Consider the following 21,443-nt stretch of genomic DNA (forward strand, 5'->3'; position numbering starts at 1 on the left):
CTTTTTGCTGCTCTGGGAGAGGGTCTTGGTTTGCACAGACTGGTCTCCAAACATGCTTCCTCTGCCTCCATGTCCGGAGTGTGCCCTGGCATGTTCTCATTTCAGAAGATGAACTCTTTCCACTGTCCCTCTCAGTCAGCCAACACATTTCAACCACGGCTCACACGTTCTTTCAGAATTCTGCCATTTATTCAAGAGCTACCCACGCAAGCTCACACTCTTCCAGGCAGCGATGCTCTTTAAAATACACAGGTGTAGACAATCTCACAGCAAAGGCCAGTTCAGGCTTGTTTACACATTCAGCCCATCTCTACACAGAGTTTTGGATCAGCATGGTCGCACTAAGTAGCTAGTGAAGCTTCCTGGTGGCTTTTGTGTGTGTGTGTGCGCGCGTGTGTGTGTGTATTCTATTTTATTTTATTTTATTTTTAATTTTATTTTTCTTATTAGCTACATTTTGTTAACTCTGTGTCCGGCTGTATCCCAATCCCTCATTCCCTCCCCGGTCTCCTCCCTGTCCCTTTCCAAGTCCACTGATAGGGGAGGACCTCCTCCTTTTTTTTTTTTTAAGGCAGGCTCTTAACATGGTGACTATTTAAAAATAAAAACCATCAGACACTTCAAAATGACTGGCTTAGCCCAGTGTACCGTGTCTCATAACACCCAGGGGACAAATCTCTGGTTTCAAGGCCAGCCTGGGGTGCACAGTGAGTTTTGGAGCAGCTAGGGCTGCATAGTAAGACTGTCTCAAAAAGTGAGCGCAGGCATGCATGCGCGAGCAGGGGAAATTATGGGTGGTGGTCTCTCTTATTTCTTTTGGGAGGTTTTGAGGCTGGGTAGCCCTGGTCGTCCTGGAATGCTCTCTATAGCCCAGGCTGGCCTCAGACTCACAGAGATCTGTCTGCTTCTGCCTCCCTAGTGCTGGGTTTAAGGTGTGCATTACGACAGCCCAGTGGCTATTGCTAATTCAGGCTTTCCCTGAACTAACTCCTCAACACCAAAGACCAGGATGTCCAAGCTGACAACAAACGCAGAGGCTTCCGCCCTCCTGTCCTTCACTCGCTCTGTGTGCCCACAGCATATGAAGAACATGAAAACATTTCCTAAGATACGTACAAATTACTCCTTTGGTCTCTTCCACACTTATATCAGAAATGAAAGCAAGTTGAACGATGTCTTTCTAGCAATGTCAGAAGAGAATGCTTCTTTTAAAAAGATGTGTCCTCACATATCCCAGACAGAACTCAAACCCTTATAGCCAGGAATAACCTTGAAGCTGGTGGTAGTGCAAGCCTGTAATCCCAGCCTTCTGGGAGGCAGAGGCAGGTGGGTCTCTGAGTTCGAGGCCAGACAGACAGACAGATGTCTGACAGAGTCTATCAGCTTTGCCTCACATATATATCTTGGGCCCACATACCCCTCAGCTCTCTTCTGGACTAAGCCACTGTCTAACCTCCCTGGCGGCCTCTGGGCTTCTTGCCTCCTCTCTTGCTTCTGTTCAGCCCACTTCCCACCTGGAGTCTGAGCAATAATTTTTCATGAGAATTTGATGACATCACTGCATTGCTTAAATTTCAAGATTTCTTGTGCCATAGATAAAACAATTCATCCACGAGCCAGACCTTATTTTTTCCCTCTGTCCTTCGACAGCCATTGGCCTCCCCAGTATCTCTTGGAAGTGTTGAACTAGTTGTCAGTTTTTTTTGCTCTGTCTGATCTGTGCCTGGACAACATGTCTTTGTTCATATGAATTTGTTCTTGCTGTTCAGACCTTAGCTCGAGGGTCATGTCTCCTCACTGGCCATCTCAGAAGTGGGTCTGCCTGCCTGCTTCGGGCCTCCCGCCTTTTACTCTGTGCCCTTACTCGTTCTGTCAGTTAACATTTCCTCTGTTAGCTTGTCTATCATCGGCTTTCCTCCCACTGAAACGGGAGCACCAATGAAAACAGACAGTGCCCTTGTTGATCTCGTTAGCTACAGTATGTCCCGGTCTAGAACAGGGCTTGGGGTATTGTGGGAATGTCATTAACGTGTTGAATGAGTGAGTAATTCGTCAGGTCTGGGGTCAGACTCAGCGATAAGCTATTTCTGAAAGCCAGTGTGGTCACTTTAGGTCCACTGGGCTCAATATCCCACCCCAGCCCCCATGTACCAACACTTGGAAAGCTAATTTCAGGCCATTAAATAATTGATTGTGAAATAAAAATCAACACATCAGCTTGAGGGCTAGAAGAAAGTTTTCTAGTCAAGAAGAAGGCTGTCCTGAAGAAATGTTAACATGTCACATGTGTTTAAATTAAACATGACACAATGACTAAGACCTCAAATACCTATGTGCCTCCAATCACTAAAATTTGCCTGGAAGGAATCAGGCTCTTGGAAAAAATAACAAAAGTAATTTAGCACTTAAAAGATGCCACCTGCATACATACCTCTGTTTAAGAGCAACAAAAGCAAAGCAGTTCAGTAAATGCAAGTATCAAATGCACTAGGCAAGATAATCAATGGCCCATACCTGTAACTCAGCACTCTGGAGACTGAGGCAGGAAGACCCACCTGAGCTCCATAGTGAGACCCTGTCTCAAAAACAAAGAAAGCTGGGCGTGGTGGCTCATATCTGTAATTCTGGTACAAGGGGAGGCAGAGGCAGGCAGATCTCTGTGAGTTTGAGTCCAGTCTGGTCTACAGAGAGCATTCCAGGCTAGGACTCACAGATATCCAAGACTACACAAAGAAACCTTGTCTCAAAAAAGAAAAAACAAAAACAAACAAACCAAAAAGCAAATGAAAAAATGCTCTGAGCAAACAAACTCAAAAAAGTGCATTAGAAAAGTATGTCTCTGTGTAGTAGGGATTTTTGTTGTATTTTCAGTCTTTCCACTGTCTCCTACCTAAATGTCTCTAGCGGCTTTCCTTGCTTTAAACAAAATCAGTATTTAATGCCCTTGTGTTAGAGATGGGGGTAGTGGCACACACACCTTTAGTCCCGGTGCTCGGGAGGCAGGGGAGCTCTGAGTTCCAGGCCAGTCCCATCTACATAGTATATTCCAGGACAGCCAGGGCTTTGTAGACAGACCTTCTCTTACAACAAACAAACAAACAAACAAACAAACAAACAGAACCATATGTAAATGCCCCTGATGGATTATTTGTCCAGCTTTCTCTAGCCACCTTCCAGTACCAAGACTAGGCCAAATACCCAAAAGGCTCCCAGCCAAGGCTTCTATAGTTCTGCACCAGTTGTTCTCAGCCAGCTCTGCCTCTGTGCCTTCCCATCTAGTTCTGTATTCCTATGCTCTCCTTACCCTCTCTCTGACCACATCTGCCCCTCCCATGCTGGCTTAGGAGCCCTCAGTGGGCTCATACTATATCTGGACTACATCTTTTTAATCGTCCTGGGACTAATGCGCTGCTGCTCAGCAGCTGACTTGCCATCTTTGAGAATTACATTGCCTAGTGCCAATGTTGAGAACCTCACATGCCACAAAACTAAACATAAGAATAAAACTTCAGAGCCAGGCGTGGTAGGGCACGCTTGTAATCCCAACACTCGGGAAGGCAGAGGCAGGGGGAGATTGGATCTCTGTGAGTTTGAGGCCAGTCTGGTCTACAAAGTGAATCCAGGACAGCCAAGGCTACAGAGAGAAACCCTGCCTCAAAAAAACTAATAAAAGAATAAGACTTCAGCCTGTGCTCAAATGCTGCATCTCTATTGGAAAGGGAATGTTTGAGAAATAAATGGACCCCGGGGGCTGAGCAGGTGTTCAGTCAAGACTACTCTTGCCACTGTCTCAAAAAACTTAGCAGAGGGATTAACCCACAGCAATTCTATCTGTGTGATGAATGAGTGAATAAACGCATTAGCACATGGATCAAGACTAGGTCACACCTAATCACTTATAGCAGACTTTCAGAGATAATTTAAGTGTGAACCAACTCTAAGAAAGTGCTCCCTCCTAGTGAGATAAAGGCATAATGTGTGGTTTTAACTCTTATTTATTGTCTTGTGTGTGTGTGTGTGTGCTTGTGTGTATGACAATGTCACCTTTTAGCACACATTTTGAATGACATCATTCATGCTAGTCTAAGCTGAAGCAATGGTGTAGTGGGTTTTTTTTTGTTTTTGTTTTTTTGGTTTTTTTTTTGCTTCTATTTCAAGTAAGCTCTCAGCTACAACTAAATATTAATATTTTTAAAGGCATGCCACCTCACAAATGGGAGCTAAGACTATTGTTTTCATTGCAAATAGCAGATGTGATTTGAATCTAATGTAAACAGCAATATTATCGTACCCAGGCATCTTCCCACCCTTAATTTCCGTGCCAAATAGATCTAGACTTTTTTCCCTAGAAGCTTAGCGTAAGAATCAATTAAAGTACATAATAATGTGTTAACTAGCTAATACAGCAGTTAACATTAAGGGGCATCTCAAACCTCGGCGTTTTTAGCAGCGGAGCCGGTCTTTCATTTGCTCTGTAAGATCTATAATTGAAAGAATACCGTGAGAGATGCCTTTCATCAGCTCTGTGAGTTACATTTCCTGCTTTGATAACTGTACAAGGAGAATCGAAGGCACTTCAAGCTACCCAATTACATTTGATTAGCGAGTCAAAATAATGTAACAGCTTTTCATCACCCAAAGGAAAACTTTTGAAGAACCCTGTTGCCAACACTTCTGCACAAACACTAATCTATATCATTATTTTTTTACAAGGGAAATGTAATATTTAGTAAGTTTTTTTTTTTTAATTAGGCAGTAAGTAAAGCTTCTTATTCATCACAACTTCAGATCAAACAAGCAAGGCTGTAAAAAGATGTGTTTGGCGCTGAAGCTCGGATAGATTTCAGAGTCAGCAGGATACAGTGGTCAAAATAAGACAACATGCCTTAGATGGCCAACTTCAAACAGGATATGCACCCAAAACACTGAAGTGGAAATAGCTGGTACCCCAAACCCATGTATGCATGTCATCATCCACTAGCAAATAAAGGTGAAGATACCTGAATAAAAGAAATCAGCAGTGCTAGCTAAAAAATCATTGACAATATCACTCTGATATATATATATATGACATACATATAACACTGAGGATAAGATACTTGCTTAATGTCGCTTAATAGTAAAAACAAGGGGTGTGCCTCAATGACAGCACCTGGCTAGCATCCGTGGGGCCTTGGGAGGGAGAAGGTGGAGGAGAGTGGGAGGAGAGGGAAATAGAGAGAGAGGAGGAGGAAGAAGGGAAATGGGGGAGAGGCAAGAGGGAGGAAAGAGCCAGCAAGTTTATGTAAAGCAAGAATTTTTTCTGTAGAGTAGGCGGGCTTGAAACTCACATTGATCCTCCTGCCTTTGCCCTCCAAGGCTGCACCATACTTAGCCAACATGTACTTGATATCTAAGACACTTCCTTACCTTAAAATATTTTCAATTTACCCTTCAATCCCAACACTTAGGAGGCAGGGAGATCTCTGGAGTACAAGGTCAGCCTGATCTATACAACTTCAGGCTACCCAAAAGAAAAAATAAATTCCTGGCAGGTGGTCCTGCGGTGGACGTTTAAGCCAACACCAGGCCAGTTTCTTCTATGCTGTGAGCCAGAAGAACAGACACCAGGACTGTCCCCTGCCTTTGTGGCATTCGCACTGCACAGGAAGGACAGGCGCTGGAGCAGCAGCGCTCCGCCTTTCCAACGCTGCCGCCACTTAATGCAGTTTCTCAGGTTGTGCCGACCCCCTGCCACAAGATCATTTCATTGCTGCTCCAAAACTGTAATTTTGCTACTGTTGTGAATTGTAATGTACATATCTGACCTGTGGGTTCCCAGGGGCTGAGACTCACAGGTTGAGAACCTATGCTTTAGACCCTAGGTGAATGAATTATCTGTGTAGACGAAGAGCTTCAACAGAAGCTGAATCAAGCTGAGTACAGAGTTAACCCTCAGTGAGGTGCAGCCCAGGGAGTGTCTCCAGGGCAATGTGCTCTAAGATGAACAAACAGCAACACTCAGTGAAAGGCCCCGTGAACTTTAGACTTCTATTTTTTTTTTTCCAAAAGTTTTTGGCTATTCCTCTAAACTAAACCACACATGAAGAACTGGGGCTGGAAAGTAGCAGTGTTAGAGTGTTCTTACCTAGCTCCTAGGAGGCCCTCAACCCCCCAAACCACCATCATTTAAAAAAAAAGTCACAAAGTTGTCCATAGAGGGTAAATCAAGTGATGTCTGAAACTGAAGGAAGGTAACAGTAAGGATGCACAGGTGGCCATCTGTTGGACTGGATGGAAATGTGGCGGAGAGGACAGCATTGAAGCATTGCCATGTACTGAAAAAGGAGCCTGTGGCTGTTGGAAAACAGCGGGAAGATTTTCTTTTGTAAAGGGAGATTTTCTTTTTCCTTTCAAAGTTGGCACATAAAGTTTTCGTACACGCATTTTCATGTACATGTCACTGTACTTTGTTCTTATTCATGCCGGCAAATTTCAAAGTCACTTTGCTGTGAGTGGCACAGATCCTATCCACACATAACCACCTTGCTAGCCTTGTGCCCAGCTTTCTTTTGCTCTGGCACATTCAGTGGAAATGAACAACAGACCCACTGCACCCTCTCTGACCTGGTGGAAGAACAGGAAGGAAGGGACTATCTACCCAACAGTTTCTCTCCTGTCATCTGCTAGTCTCAGGAGAAGGCTCTCCTGAAAGGTGAGAGCCAAAGGCAGGGGCCAGAAATCGCTGGGTCTCCCATCCTGCAATGTGGGATAAAGAAATCCCAAGGCCCTGGATGCTAAGGCAAGATAAAGAATGAAGGAAGCTGAGTGTGAACAGAAAGAAAGTGGGGACGATCAGGTGAATGATAGACTGGTAGAGGCCCAGGCAGCCAGCAGGACTCCCAACCTCCTAGCTGCCCAAGCTCAGCCTGGTAAGAGACAGCCTGGAATCGGGTTTTAATCGGGAGACACCGCAGAGACAGCCAAATGCTGGAGGAAGTGATGAACTGTCTGCCCTTGTGTCTGATTGGGGGTGGTGTTCTTAGGTTAGAGATGGATGTCTCTAACACGAGGAATAGTTTAAATGCCCAATTTCCATGCAGCCATTCTGCAAATGGATGTTGAGCTCCCGTGTGATCTACTTCCTAAGCTGCAGAAGGGAACAAGTCAGAGCAAAGTCATTCTTCAGTTATCTGGGGAAATGAAAGGATCTATTGCACTTCCCAGGTTCAGGGGGCAAAGTCCTTCAACAGTGCGTGAAGGGGTGTCAACCGTGAGTCATGTTTGCTGGGTTTGCTAGCTTTCCAATGGATGCCTGGTACACTCGAGGACCCAGGGACTCAAGCACACGGAGTCTCCCCCCACCCACCCCCAGCTCTGAGGAACTCCTACTAGCAGGCAGGCAATCCATGGGTCAGCCAGTTAAGTGTGTGTCTTGCTGGGCAAGGGCGAGCCTTAGAGGAGGCAAGGACACTAATGCTATCAGCAGGTAGGCACGGGCTCGCTTTTAAATAGAGAAGCTGATAAAACCACTCCTGCTGCCTATTCTGTAAGGAAATAGTACTGGCCCTGGGAGGCTGGCGAGGGCAGGGAAAGCCCACCCAGGTATTCATGAATAGGAAGGACCACCACTCTGCTTGCACAGCTGGTACCCTCTCTCTGTGCCTGCAGGTGTGGGCCAGTTTACAAGCAAAGCTGTTTTTGGAACAGGCCCCTGCTCCCCAAGCAGGCACCTGTCTGTTCTGATATAAGCCTAGTATATGGGTCTATGCTCAATTTCCTACAATGAATTCCCTTAACTGAAAGGAAGAAATCAAAAGAGTAATGAATTTCCACATCCTTGTGTCAACTTAGAAAAGCACCAGGTCTAAAGCCTATGTACGCAGGTGTGGGCAGTGACAGTGGTGACAGTCATGAAACACTCCTGAGCAGATGAAGGACTTCGGACAGTTCTGTTTTAATACCAGTACCCATCTTTTAATTATGTATCAGCATTAGTGGTTCTCAACCTTCCTAACCCTGAGACCCTTTAAGACAGTTCCTCATGTTGTGGTGACCATAAAGTCATTTCGTTGCTACTTCATAACGAATTTTGCTACTGCTATGAATCATAATGCAGGATATCATGACCCACAGGTTGAGAAAAGCTGGTCTCAATAATGGGAAAAATAATGGCTACGACATGAGGAGCCTAACATTAAATGGAGAGCACAGAAGAAATATTCAACAGTTGGTGGCTACTATCGTCATCAATCGTTCCTGTTCAGACCAGGAAAGACCCAGTATTTACTGCTGTCCTTAAGTTTTCTCCAAGCCCTTTCCTGTTATCCCCAAACCAGGCCTTGAGGCTGGACGATCCCTGCAGAGTTCCTCTAGTCCAACCCTTTCTTCTGACCCCCATTGCTCCCATTCTCCTGGAACCTCCAAATTGATTCCTGTTAGCCATGTTAATTTTATGAACAAATTATTTGACTAAAAGGACTAACTTGTTTTAAGAAACAAACAAGTGAACAGTTTGGGGGCCTAAGAAGGCTTTGCTGTGGGCCTCGGCTTGCCTAGGAGCGCCGTAGGCCTCCATTTGCTGCTATCACAGGTGTGCCATCATGCCCAGCTTGCAATTTTTTTTCTTAAACAATTAACTCGTAGATTAGTAGCCTCCGAAGCGTGATGAACAGAGAGCTGTATCCTCTGGAATAAATATCTTATGTGTGAAGAACTATGACCCAAACAACAACAACAAAGACCACAGAGCCAGGCATGGTTGCACATGCCTTTGATCCCAGTACTCTGGGAAGCAGAGGCAAATAGACTGATGTGAGTTTGAGGCCAGCCTAGTCCACAAAGCCCAGGACAGTTGAGGCTGCACAGAGAGACTCTGTAATGAAAAAAAGAAACAGAAAACAAACAAACAAACAAACAAAAAAAACCCACAGGAAATAGGAATGGTAGGACAGGCTGAGATCCTAGCACTTGAAAGCTCCAGGCAAAAGGAGTAGGAGTTAAGGCTGGCCTAGGGTACAGTGTTCAAGTTTGAGATCAACCTGAGCTGCCTGAGTCCCTCACTCAAACTAAAACAAACAAACAAAAAAGCGTGTAAGGTGTGTTGTGCTGCGAGCTGTCAGCACCACACTCAGCCCCCAGCGGGGAAAGTGAAAACCACACCTTCACCACCTGACCTGGGAAGGCCATCCTGTTCTCCTCGCCACCAGCACACACCTGACAATGGCCTTCGATTTCTCACCTGGGGCTTCCCTCCCTGCTGATACCTAAGCGGATGACATATAGACTAGGAGGAATGGGAAGCTTGTTGGGTGTGTAAACAAAGCCAGTTTAGGTGTTGACTGCAGAGCAAGGGCTTTTTCTTAAATGAGAAATGCTTAATGACTGGTTTCCAGGAAGGCTGCGCTCCCATGGTTATGGCTAGTTTGCTGTGCTGTGCAGACTTCAAGTTCAAAAAGCTCACAAAGCAATTTAATCCTTCTGTTTTTTTTTTTTTTATGGGTGGATAATTCTTTTTTTTAATTTTTAATTATATTTTATTTACTTTGTATCCCCCCTCTAGTTCCCTCCCTCCTACCCTCCCAACCCCTCCTTTCCTCCGCCTTCTCCCCACACTCCCCTCCCCAAGTCCACTGGTAAGGGAGGGTTTCTTTTTCTTCCTTCTGATCCTAGTCTGTTAGGTCTCATCAGGAATGGCTGCATTGTCTTCTTCTGTGGCCTGGTAAGGCTGCTCCCCCCCCAGGGGGAGGTGATCAAAGAGTAGGCCAATCAGTTCATATCAGCAGTCCCTGTTCCCATTAGTATGGAACCCACTTGGACACTGAACTGCCATGGGCTATACATGGTATATACTCACTCATATAGACATATAACATAGGATAAAACTACTAAAATCTGTACACCTAAAGAAACTAATCAAGAGGGAGGACTCTGGCTAAAATGCTCAATCCCCACTCCAAAAGGCAAAGAGGATGGACACCAGAAGAAGAAGAAAACAGGAAACAAGTTAGGAGCCTCCCACAGAGGGCCCCTGAAAGGCTCTGCCCTGTCAAAGCAGATGTTGAGACTTATGGCCAAATTTAGGGCAGAATGCAGGGAATATTTTAAAGTATCTGAGATACCATGAAAAGAAAAACAGATCAGGGTGAGGCAGGCAGGGCAATTTACTAAAAGGGGGTTAGAGGAGTTCTGTGTGGTGAAAGAGTTGTTCATGTGCCTGCATCCTAAAAATGATAAAACCTAGGAGAGGGCTGATAAGTTGTATTTTAATGAAAAGAAGTTACTAATGCATGAAAGCTTCAAGGTGTCTTGTTTTTAGTTTTGTGAGATGAGATCTTGCTGTGTAAGCAAGCCTGCCTAGAACTCACTATCCTCCTGCCTCAGTCTCCTTAGTGCTGGGATTACAGATGTGCACCATCACGCCTGGCAGCCTGTGGTACTTTCATGGCTTCTCTAGAGAACACAGGTGTAGGGCTAAGAAGATGGCCCAACAGGTAAAAGGCACCCGCCATCAAAACAGTCGAGCAGTATAGTCTAGGGACCCACGTGGTGGGAAACTGACTCCTGACTCCCACAAGTCGCTAACTTCTACATGTGCCACACACACACACACACACACACGCACACACAGAGGGGAAAGAGACAGACAGGAGAGAGGAGGGGGGGAGAGAGAGAGAGAACTAAGTTTAGTAAAGAATTGGGGATGGAGGGATGGCTCCCAGGTTGGAAGCACGTCCTGCTCCTGAAGTTCCATTCCTAGAAGCTAGCTCAGGTGGTCCACAATCAGCTATAACTCCACCTCTAGACCCCTTCTGGCCTGAGTGCAATGGTAGGTATTCATATGCTCACATCCTCACATACACACACACGAATATATATAATTTAAATGAAAATGAATTGTTTGAAGTTTTTTAAAATTGGAGCAGAACCAATACAAGTATATTGGCTGGGAAAGGTGAGCTATGAACTGTGGCCTGGCGAGCTGATTATGGTGGCCTGTAGCTTTAACCTCAGCTCTTGGGAGGCAGAGGCAGGCGAGAATCTCTATGAGGCTGAGGCCAGCCAGGACTATATAGTGAGACCCTCATCTCAAAAAGTAGGGGTGGGGGTAGAGAATAAATGTCAAAAATAAAAGCTACTCTACTTAGAAATTCTGTAATGCAACAGAGAAAGAGAAATCTCAGCCCCTGCCTTTGCTGTTTTGATTTAGAAAAAAACCACATAAGAACTGCCTTCGACGTGACTGAATTCCTTTGACACAAACTCCCCAAGTCTCTGAGACCTATTTTCCACAGAAATGCTAGTTACGAGTTTCAGTCAGGATTAATTTAGACTTTTTTATTCCTACATGTATCAGAATCATTCATGGAGGGGAAGTTCTTCTATATCCATTCCCAGAATCCTCCTAGGACATCTGGTCTCATTAAAAGATCAAATAGATACTCCAGATTCGTTAGTTGTCTAACAAAGTGGGAATTATTTTCTCACTGTACTCATGTTTATGAGATAGATATTCAAGTCACAGGTGATGCAGGTAACAGAGGATAATGGAGCATCTTTCTTCCTCCCTCAGGAGGACAGCAGGAGAAGGAGGTTAAGTTCATGCTGAGCATAGGCAGGTTTAAAGCTAGTCTGGTTAACCTTCAGAGAGTTATGTCTCATAGCTGTGGCTGACACATGACCTGGATTCTAGTCCTGTTTTCTCTTTCTGCCCATCTTCTCTGGCGGAAGGTACACACATTGCACATGCCAAGCACAGAACACAATCATGTCTGGCCTTTGACTCCAGGGCCTGCACACTTGGCGTTCCCAGGGCCTGAGTGCTTACTGGAGCTTTGAAAGGTCCAGAAGCACTAGTGGGTAGAACTACATAAAATGGTTCCCCAGTGGCTGAAAATAATTATTGAGGCTTTCTAAAGTGACTCATTCCCTCCCCGGGGTCGTCTGGGCGCAGGGAAAACCTGTCTTGCTGATTATTAGTGATTTAATGGCAGTGGTGATGGACTTCTGATAACCTAGAGGTCCGCTTTAGCTTTACTGGCAAAGGTCTGTGGTCTGGGAGTCAAAGGTCACTGTGCTGTGTGCATGTGTCAGTTGTCCATCTGTCTCTTTCTATCTCTGTCTCTCCCTCTCTTTCTGCCTATGTTTCCGTGGTATGCATGTGTGCACGGTGGCGGGTGTGGGTGTGCATGTGTGTGTGTTTATAGTAGGAGGGGATACACAGAAAGTCTACTTCTCTGACCCTGACTCTGAATCTCAGTTCTGCCTTCACTAGGGGCAAACCACATTCTTCCTCCTTTATATGAACAGTCTGGAGAGACAGCCCAGCAGATAAGGTGTTTTCTCCTGATCTCCCAGAACCCAAGTACAAAGCCGAGTGGATGAGAGAGTCAGCCTCCATTGCTGTGCAGGAGGAAGAGAGAAAATACGGAGCGAGCCGCCCGACAAGACTCACTGTTTTTGCACTGGATTCCAGAGAAACCCTGCCTGGATGTAAAATCTGGAGAGGGACGGAGGAAGATATCAGACCACAAACACTGCTGACACACACAAGCACGTGTGTACATGCGCTTGCACACAAGTAAACACAAACACACATGTGCACAACCATGGACACATTAAGAGAGGAAAGAGAGAGATGGAGGCAGAGGTGTGGCAGAAGTCTCAGCACCTTCGGCTCTGAAAACCAGGCAAAATCTCTAGACAGTTAGGACCGAGGATGCACTGTGCTTTTCCAGAAGTGACAAGTGGCTTCGTGTTACCTTCTCTATTTAGAGGCCGCTGTTTAGGATTAAGGCCAAAGTCGTTCTTTATGTGCGAATGGAAAGCAAACCTCGCGCCTTCATCTTGCAGTTGCGCTTTCTAGGACTCACTTCTGTCCTGTTTCTGCGTGTTGATTCCAACACCGACGCTTGGAAAACTGCAATTCCCTCTTCACACATACCTCACAGACACGAAGCAAATCAAAACCACCCACTGGCCCTTCTGTTCCCCCAAATAGTAAATAAAATCTGTCATCTCTCCTTTTGACGTGGTAGGAAGTGTAACTTGTCCTGTGAGTGTGATCAAGGGGTCGTTTACAAAATTGCCTTATTATCCTATTATTTTCCAGGAGCTCTCTGTCCCGGCTTGGTAGGGGTGTTAGCAATCTGTCCCCTAAGTGTATCACTTGATGGGCAATTTGCTGTGACATTAACAAGAAAATGACAAATGTTTAAAGGTGACCATTCATCTTCCCGAATGAGACTTAAAAGTCACAACTTTAACAAAAAGGATGAAGACAGACGATAGGCTTCAGGCATGTCTTCTAGCCCACGCCAGGAAGAAGCCTCTCTGAGATGTGGTGACAGGTAGGTGACAGCCAGTGGACAGACCACAAAACCTTCCCTGGAGCAATACAGAGGAGCATGTGTCATAGTGGGTCATGAAATCAATTTAGTGGGTCACGACCAGGATAAAGAACCAAAACAAAACATGATATAAATGAGACTGAAGCAGAATAAAAAATTTCTAGAGCAAGTGTATGAAATGTAGATCGCAGAGTACTGAGTGAAACTTTGCTTTAGGGGTGTGTGTGTGTGTGTGTGTGTGTTTGTGTGTGTGTGAATGTATGAGTTGTGTTTGGTGTATCATGTTTCAATGTATCTCCTACTGTGGGTCATGCCCTATATTTACCATTGGAACTCAGAGTGTTAAAAACGTTTCAAATTATTGGTGCTGGAGACACAGGCAGCACTTTGTAAACTACCTCTCCCTGGAGGTGTCTCATGCTGGTTTCAAAGGACTTGTTCTTGACCGACTTCTACTTTTTGTTCTCTGAAAAATGCTTAGTTGAGTGGGTCCAGGTTTGCTGTCTTCTGGGGAAACTCCCTACCCCTCATAGGTGCCCCGGTGTTTTGTACATTCTTACTTTCCTGTTTCAATTCATTTCCTATGATAGCCTGCCACGCCCATCAAACAACAGTGTAAAGACGTTAATGCCCCATTGCAAACCAAGACACTGACATTTCAGGCACATTTAAGCTCATACCATTGCTCCAGAATTTAGCTGCAAGGAAAGGACATTGGAAAAATGACTATTTTCCCAGCATTCAAAGTCTAACCTGTGCCTAGAGCCATTCACACACTCACACTTCCTAACATTTTCTTCTGTACATATAAATAATCATTATTTCATTGTTAATTTTTAAAACATACATCTCTTCGGCTCTCTTTCTAAAAGAAATTTGTTGTTTTGTTTTGTTTTGAGACAGGGTCTCATTCTGTAACCCTGGCTAGCCTAGAACTCACTGTGGAAACAGGCTGACCTTGAACCCACAGCAAGCCACCTGTCTTAACCACAGTTCTGGGACTGTGAGCATAAGCCTCCACAGGTTTGTTCTCTCTCCTTCTCCAAGGAATTATATTCAAAACTATCTTACTAGAAAATTTGGAAAATATCTTTCTTGCATTCAACTTATACATTCATCTTACACAACTAACTTGCTGCTTAGCTATTTTCATACGGTTTCCTGGTGCCAAACTAAGAGAGAATAATGTAAGACTGAATACAAGATCGTGTTAGGTAAAGGCAGCCTTTCCAACAACTAAAACAACCTAAAGAGAGTCCCCCTCACTACGCCTGCAGCTGTCAGACCCATGGTGCTCGGTATCATGCACGGAGGTCCCCGGCTTCCCTTGCAGAACCACCTCACCACCAGCAGTCTCCCGCAGCACATGCACTGGTTCAGGACGAGAGAAGTAAGATTTGGCCAAACTGATCCCAGCCTGCGGCAGACATGGCTATAAACCTGGAAGCCATCATTCAACAACAGTCCATCTGACTGCTCCTACTGGGCTTTCTTCAGTTACACATCCCTTCGGCTGCAGCCAAAAACACTTTCATTTTTAAATACCTTATCTGTCCTCTTAGGGGCACAGATATGAATGTAAAAACACCCCGAAAACATTAAGAGGGTTTGGGTTTATCCTTCTAAATAAAGAATGCTCTACCATAGAGCTGTTTCTCTACATGACTTACTCTGAAAGCACCTGGTCTTATCATGCTATCACAATGCCCTCTGCACCCTGATCGTCAACCTTCAGCCACCTTTTTGTATAGGAAAAATGTATAGGAGAATAATGACCAGGATGCATCCTAATTGCATGCTGGTGGCGTTTTATTAACTTCTTTAGACCTAGTCAGGTAATTTGCTTCCACACACATACTGGTGCTTTAAGACTTCTGTGAAAAACATTACTTTCCTTTTGTACACAGTTTCTGGATTCCCTATCCCTCTGTGTGCACAGCACATTTTAATGACAAGCGTGCTAGGTTTTCAGAAGTCAGATAATTATTGTCACCTCTCCCAACCATGACAGCATAAGCGCAACATTGACTTTATAGTGAAATAGACTTAGAAATCAAATCCAGGATTTGCTGAAATCAGGAATGGAATGACTGGTTACCAAATGTGGCTTGGTTTTCGCTCAGATTCCAAACTCCTAAATAAGTTTCCTGTGTTAATTCAGTCTTAAGTTTCAGGAAATAAAATAATTATGTAGTTAAACATAGATCCTTAAGCAAACAAGTGCTGTGTTTACAATGTACCAATCCATTTACTTAAACCACAGACATGAGGGAAACCCAATAGACAAGCACTCCCTATTGGCCCATTCCCCATGCAATAGCAGTCAGCATCCTATTGGAATCGGATCAGAAAATGATGGTCTACCACCTAATTGATAGGGCAAGCAGATAGTAAGTGCCAACTTGAGGCAGTGGGTTTGTTTGTTTGTTTGTTTGTACTTTCCAGGAGCTGAACAGTTAAATATTGGCTTCCCGCACACCCTTGAAAAGAAACCTTCAAGATGACATGAATATAATATAGTTTGTAGTTTGTGACTTGTTCAATTAAAAAAACTAGCTTAGTACTGTTTGATGTTGCTTTTTTTTTTTTGAGTTAAAAGGGATGAAGGCATTCTGCTATATGGAAACAAAACAATACTTAATGTCATGTTAAACATCATCTCCCCATTTGGAGTTTCACAGAGTGAAAGCCCAACCAACTCAAGCTATAGCAGCCCGGAAGGAATGGTCAAGCACCGCTCCCGACTTTAAATCATAGAACAAAAGGAAAACCTCTTCTTAACACCACAAACATAAATTAACAGTCAGAAACCTACTCAGATTTTACTTGTGAGGAGGGCTGCTCACAATATAGCATACCTTAAGTTCTCTGAAGAAAATACTACTCCTGGCCCATTCGACAATGGAGAAGAGGGTCTGGTCCGCCATTTTGCACATAAGCCCAAACGTGCTCAGCTTTTCCTGCCTTCGGTTAGCCTGCTCTTGCTGTAAGTAAGCCATGATTTTGGCTTGAACTTGAGGCTCATCTGGTTCACACTTCAAAAGTTCCAGTATTAGGTGTGGGATGCCTGCTGGGGAGCTTGTCTGGTAACCATCCATGTAGGGGTAGCCCATCATTGACTCAGGTGAGCTGGTGTAGGGGTCTGGGTACTCAGACTTGATGGCCCGACTAGGAAAGTGACCATATGGTTGGTAACCTTGCAGGCCGCCATGAGGTGGCATTGTCATGCTAATGGGAGATGTGACAAAGGGACTTCTGTCATAGTCTGTGGGAGGCAAGGCAGCGTGGTTCAGAGGTAGGCCTTTGGAGGCAGAATGAATGTTCTGAATTGCAGAGGAGATGTTCAGGTCAGAGGGCATTGCTTGGATCACCTGGGACATGGCTTCCAGCTTAAGTCCGTTGGCTCGAATGAGGGCTTTCTTCTGTTGCTTTAGGGCCCTGTCTCTCTTGTACATTGGTCCAAACTTATTTCTGCCTCCTCGCATGCGGTCAGCTCTTACCGCTGTTGGTAGAAGAGAAAGGAAGGGAATATAAGAAGAAAGTTATTAGCATTTGAAAATGTTGATAACTGATGCAGTGTGTGTGTGTGTGTATAGCTGTGTGTGTGTATGTTTCCTATGATAGTCCACAGATACTCCAAGAAAAAAAAAGTCTCCTTCATGAATTCTTTCCTTCAACTGGGTTTTGGCCAGGCATGGTGGCCCACTCCTATGAGACTATACTCCCTTCACTCGGGGAGGCAGAGGCAAGTGGATCTCTGGGAGTTCAGCCAGCCTGGTCTACAAAGTGAGTCCAGGACAGCCAGAGCTTCAAAGAAACCCAGTCTCAAAAAAAGTTTCACAACAGATACTTAATAGTGGGGAGGGTAGGATTATTCTTTCTGGGTGTGCCAGTTTCCAGCATATAAGCCATGTCATGATTTCTCATGGAAAGCAAAACTGTACACCTGCTGTGTACGTACATGTATGTGTCTGCAAGACTTTTGTTTTCTTCCTTGCTTCCTTTCTCTTTATTTTTAAAGAAAGTGAGGATCAACTCACTCCTGGATTAAACCCTTTTTCTCCTACCGTCTTCCTCATTCCTAGTTCTCCCAGGCTACTTTGTCACAGGCCTGAGCTCTTCATGAAAAGCCCCTGTCACCTAGACTTCATGAATACACCTTGGAAAGCTGCCCGCCATGCTTGGCTTTGGATTTACGTGGGATTGGATGGAAGTTTTAATTGGATATAATTAAAACAAAGTCCTTTCCAAAGTTGTCCAGAGGCTCTTCTGTACACCGGTGGTGTGGAACACGGGCCATGCCTGAGGAGTTGGTCAGCAATGCTCTCCCAGTCCACCCACAGTGGCCAGTGGTCAGCCTCTGGCTGCCTGGGACACATTGAGCTTGCTGCAGGAAAAGTAAGTTTTGAGCTTTTTAATCTTAGGATTAGTATTCACATTAAAATTTTATTGTGAATTCTAAGTATCCAGAATTTCACACTGGATCATAAAAGAGTTTTTAATTTAGATAATTTATCAAATATTCTATTGTCCCATGACCATTGTTTAAGTATGAGTATGGTGACAAGCAAGTCACACAATTAGCACAGCATAATATTTAAGTTAAAAGTGTACAAGCTCCTTTCTTTCATTTAAAGACTAAGTGGTATCAAATGGCATCATTTAAGTTTCAGCATTCTGTCTTCTGATCTGGCCTCGTAGTTAGCATCTGCCACTATAGTAACCAAAGGGATCAATGATAAAATAAACATCAGTTACTTTCTTTCTCAATCTCCTCCAGAAAGCAGTCCTTATGCTAACCAAAGCACCCACCTCTATTTGAACAAACTTGCTAGCAATTTGGCAGTTTTATTCAAAGAGCACAATTCTTTACATCCCCCCAACCCCCCACAATTCTCCTAAGTTCCATATAACAGAAAACCTCCACATAAAAAGTAGCTGGTGTTTCCTTGATCAGATGAAGTACACTCCAGCATGGTGCTGGGTACCCTGCCATATTACAGTCTGTTTAATCTGTGGGAAGGCCAGAAGGTCAAAGGCTGGAAAATAGCAGCACGCCATAACAGTGATGAAGTACAAATTATTTACAGCAGTCACACATTAACTCCACTAGCTGCCAAGCTGGACCCACAACACTCTTTCAGCACCTCAGCATGACTTTTGAAGGACCATTCTCTCAGGCTCATCAAGCCATTGCTACTGATTAGAGTCCACTGCTTTGCATGCTTTCTGCTTCCCAGTTGTTGAATTTTATATATTCAGCCATTACCTTTCTCTTTAAGAAAAAAAGAGCATACTTTTATGCCATTAAAAACTGAAATTCTGTATAAAAATTCCTTTCACAATGAAAAACTAACTTTTCTCAAGAACCATAAAATGAACATGTAAAAAGAACTATGGCAAGCACACCAATTAAAAAAAAAATCTAGGGCATCTTGATTTAAAAAATTAAGGGTTATTTCATTTTATTTTTCATAATTTACAAGTTGATTTTATTTGATCTCAGTAGAGTTGCTTTAGTCTTGCTATCTTTTCAATATCAAATGTATCAACTTCAAACTAAAACAATGGGAGAGGGACAATTTTCTCACTTTTTTCCTCCACAGTGGATGTTACTATCTACTTACTACAGGCTATTCTACAGAAAAAAACGTTAAAAATATTTTCCATCATTGTCAGTAATGTTGAGAGCCTAGAAAAAGAATGTTCTTAGACTACAAGCACAAGTGTTTTAAACTCCATGTCCCAGGGGCCTTAACTGACAGGCTCTTACCTTCTAGCTTCATTCCAACACTTAGACATTTCTGGAATCGACAGTAGGGACATCGTTTTCTCTGTGTTTTGTCAATTTGGCAGTTCTGGTTCTCTATACATGTGTACCTTTTATTGTTTTGGACTGTTCGCTTAAAAAAACCCTACAAGACAGAGAAAATCGTGAGACGTGAGTCTAGGCCACTTTCTTCTATTGTTTTACTCTAAGGAAATCACCAACAAGTCCTTTCATTGCGCCATGGAGCCCTTATGTGGTCCTGTGGTTCATTTTACATTTCGGCAAGACCAAACCTCCACAGCAGTGCCAGGCCTCAGTGAAGACTTTTCTGGCCTCAGAGTTATATTCCTGGAGAATTACGTCAATTTTGTACCATTTCATTCCAACAATCAGGAAAAAAAACACACTCTATATTGACCAATGATTTTTTTTTTTTTAAATCTGGTTTCCTACTAACATTCATGCAGAGGTAACTCTTAGGACCCTGCATTGTTTTTAGGTAGTCTCATGCAATTCCAATCACCAACCATTGTAAAACAAATGCCAGTGTTCGAACTGAATAGCAAAATACCTCAGATCTTTTACAAATGTCAACACTCAGACAGTTAAAAGGAAAAGGACTTCAAGAGCAAAATGGGGAAATGCTCCTAATGCCATTGGAACCCATTCAAGGGTGGGAACTGTGTTTTAAAAGTCCAACTAATGGAAAAGACACACACACACACACACACACACACACACACACCACACACGGGCAAGTGCACTAGCCATGTAGCTGAATTGTAGCAAAGCTCGTGCCTGCTCACACTCCAGGGGACTGATCAGAAATAGTGTGTGGCTTTCCAGTGAGTAACAGCTCTCCTCTCTACTACAAGAGCACTCTTGCTTATCTGCCTGACCGCAAGCAGAAACCATCTTATTTTGCTGTGGAAAAGAAAGGGAGGTTTCCCAGCAATGGTTCAAATAAATGCACTGAGTTTTCTACTTTAAAGAATATGTTGGGGAGAAAAATAGAGAAAATTGAATTTATGGGGACTACTAAAAAAAACTGACACAAATCCTTATGGTCTTGACAAGATTAGTAACAATAAAAGACATTGAACATACTCAAATTCCCTGCATTTACATAAGTCATATGATATACTTATGAAAATTGTTCAATTAGAAACTAAAATCTGGTTTCTTGGTACCTTGATATAAATTCCAAAACAAAACAAAACAAAAATCTTTAAATTATTTTTGGAATGCATCAGGATGAAATCACACAGTTGGGAATTCAGACCTTCATGTCTTCTAAATTAAAAAAGAAAGAAAAAAAGAAAGAAAGGAAGGAAGAAAAGGTCCAACTTGCAGCCCAGATTATTCTCACGTTAAAATATACTTAGGATATACTTTGTCATGTTTCTTTTCAAGAAGGATGCTTTAAATATATATAAGTCAAGCAAAATCAATATTTCGGACTGTTAGGAATGAAGTGCCTATAGATACATCACTGCACCATAATCAACTATTTTAAAGCTACAAGACTAACGTTTCCTAAAGGACATAGTTATCATTGCCTGGGAACTAAATTAGACATATTTTAAGTTCTACTCTATAACACCTTTCCCCCTCATTTTTCAGTTGAAAAGAGGGAACAGCAAAAAGCTTAAATTTAGCTCTGAAGAATAATTCAACGGTCTGGCTTTGGTCAGAACATTCTTTTAGGGAACACTGAAAAAGCAAACCTTGCAACTTTCACAGGTGAGGAGACCATAGTGATATCCAGATACTTTATCGCCACACACAGGACATAGTTCTTCAAGATCTTCATCATAGGAGTAATTCACCATTTTAAATTGAGACACTGAAACAAAAAGAGAAACATGCACAGGTGCCCTATTAATTCCCAATATAGATCTTAATGCTGGGAGAAAAAGTAACTTTTTTATTTTTTTAATTTTTGGTGGTTGATGGCCAAATATCAGGTCAAATGTAAAATTATGTAGACCCAACTGGTTTCAAAGAGAGCTGCTTTTACACAAGGAAAGGAAACCATCTCTGGGCATCAGTAAACATATGCTTCATTATTTTTTAATTTAAAAATAATCCTAACTTTTTTTTGGTTAACATTTTAAACTGACCACTGATGAACAAAAGCCAATAGATCAGAATGGAAACATAAACCATATAAAAGTAACAACCTGAAATCCCCTTTTAAGCCTCTAATGTTCCAAAATGTCACCTTTGGCTAATGGGACAGGCAGGCTGTCCATGACTGACGTGGCTGGCTTCGTAAGTCCACGCCACTTTGCTAGGCTAGCAACGCTAATGTGCACATGCTACTTGGGAGCACGGAAGCCGCA

At 43.4% G+C, this 21,443-nt stretch overlaps 1 protein-coding gene across 6 annotated transcripts in view; it reads right to left on the reverse strand.

Moving 5' to 3' along the window:
• Positions 1-21,443, reverse strand: part of Nr5a2 (nuclear receptor subfamily 5 group A member 2) — a 123,258-nt gene that overhangs the window by 87,923 nt on the left and 13,892 nt on the right. For all 6 annotated transcript variants that reach the window (XM_021634388.2, XM_021634389.2, XM_060364378.1 and 3 more), the window contains 3 exons: positions 20,826-20,944; positions 19,102-19,243; positions 16,187-16,830 (listed from right to left, as the gene is read on the reverse strand). In XM_021634388.2, the coding sequence (XP_021490063.1) occupies positions 16,187-16,830; positions 19,102-19,243; positions 20,826-20,944 (905 nt within the window). The remainder of the gene's footprint in view (positions 1-16,186; positions 16,831-19,101; positions 19,244-20,825; positions 20,945-21,443) is intronic.

This window comes from Meriones unguiculatus, chromosome 11 (genome assembly GCF_030254825.1).
Source record: "Meriones unguiculatus strain TT.TT164.6M chromosome 11, Bangor_MerUng_6.1, whole genome shotgun sequence".
Classification (NCBI taxonomy): domain Eukaryota; kingdom Metazoa; phylum Chordata; class Mammalia; order Rodentia; family Muridae; genus Meriones; species Meriones unguiculatus.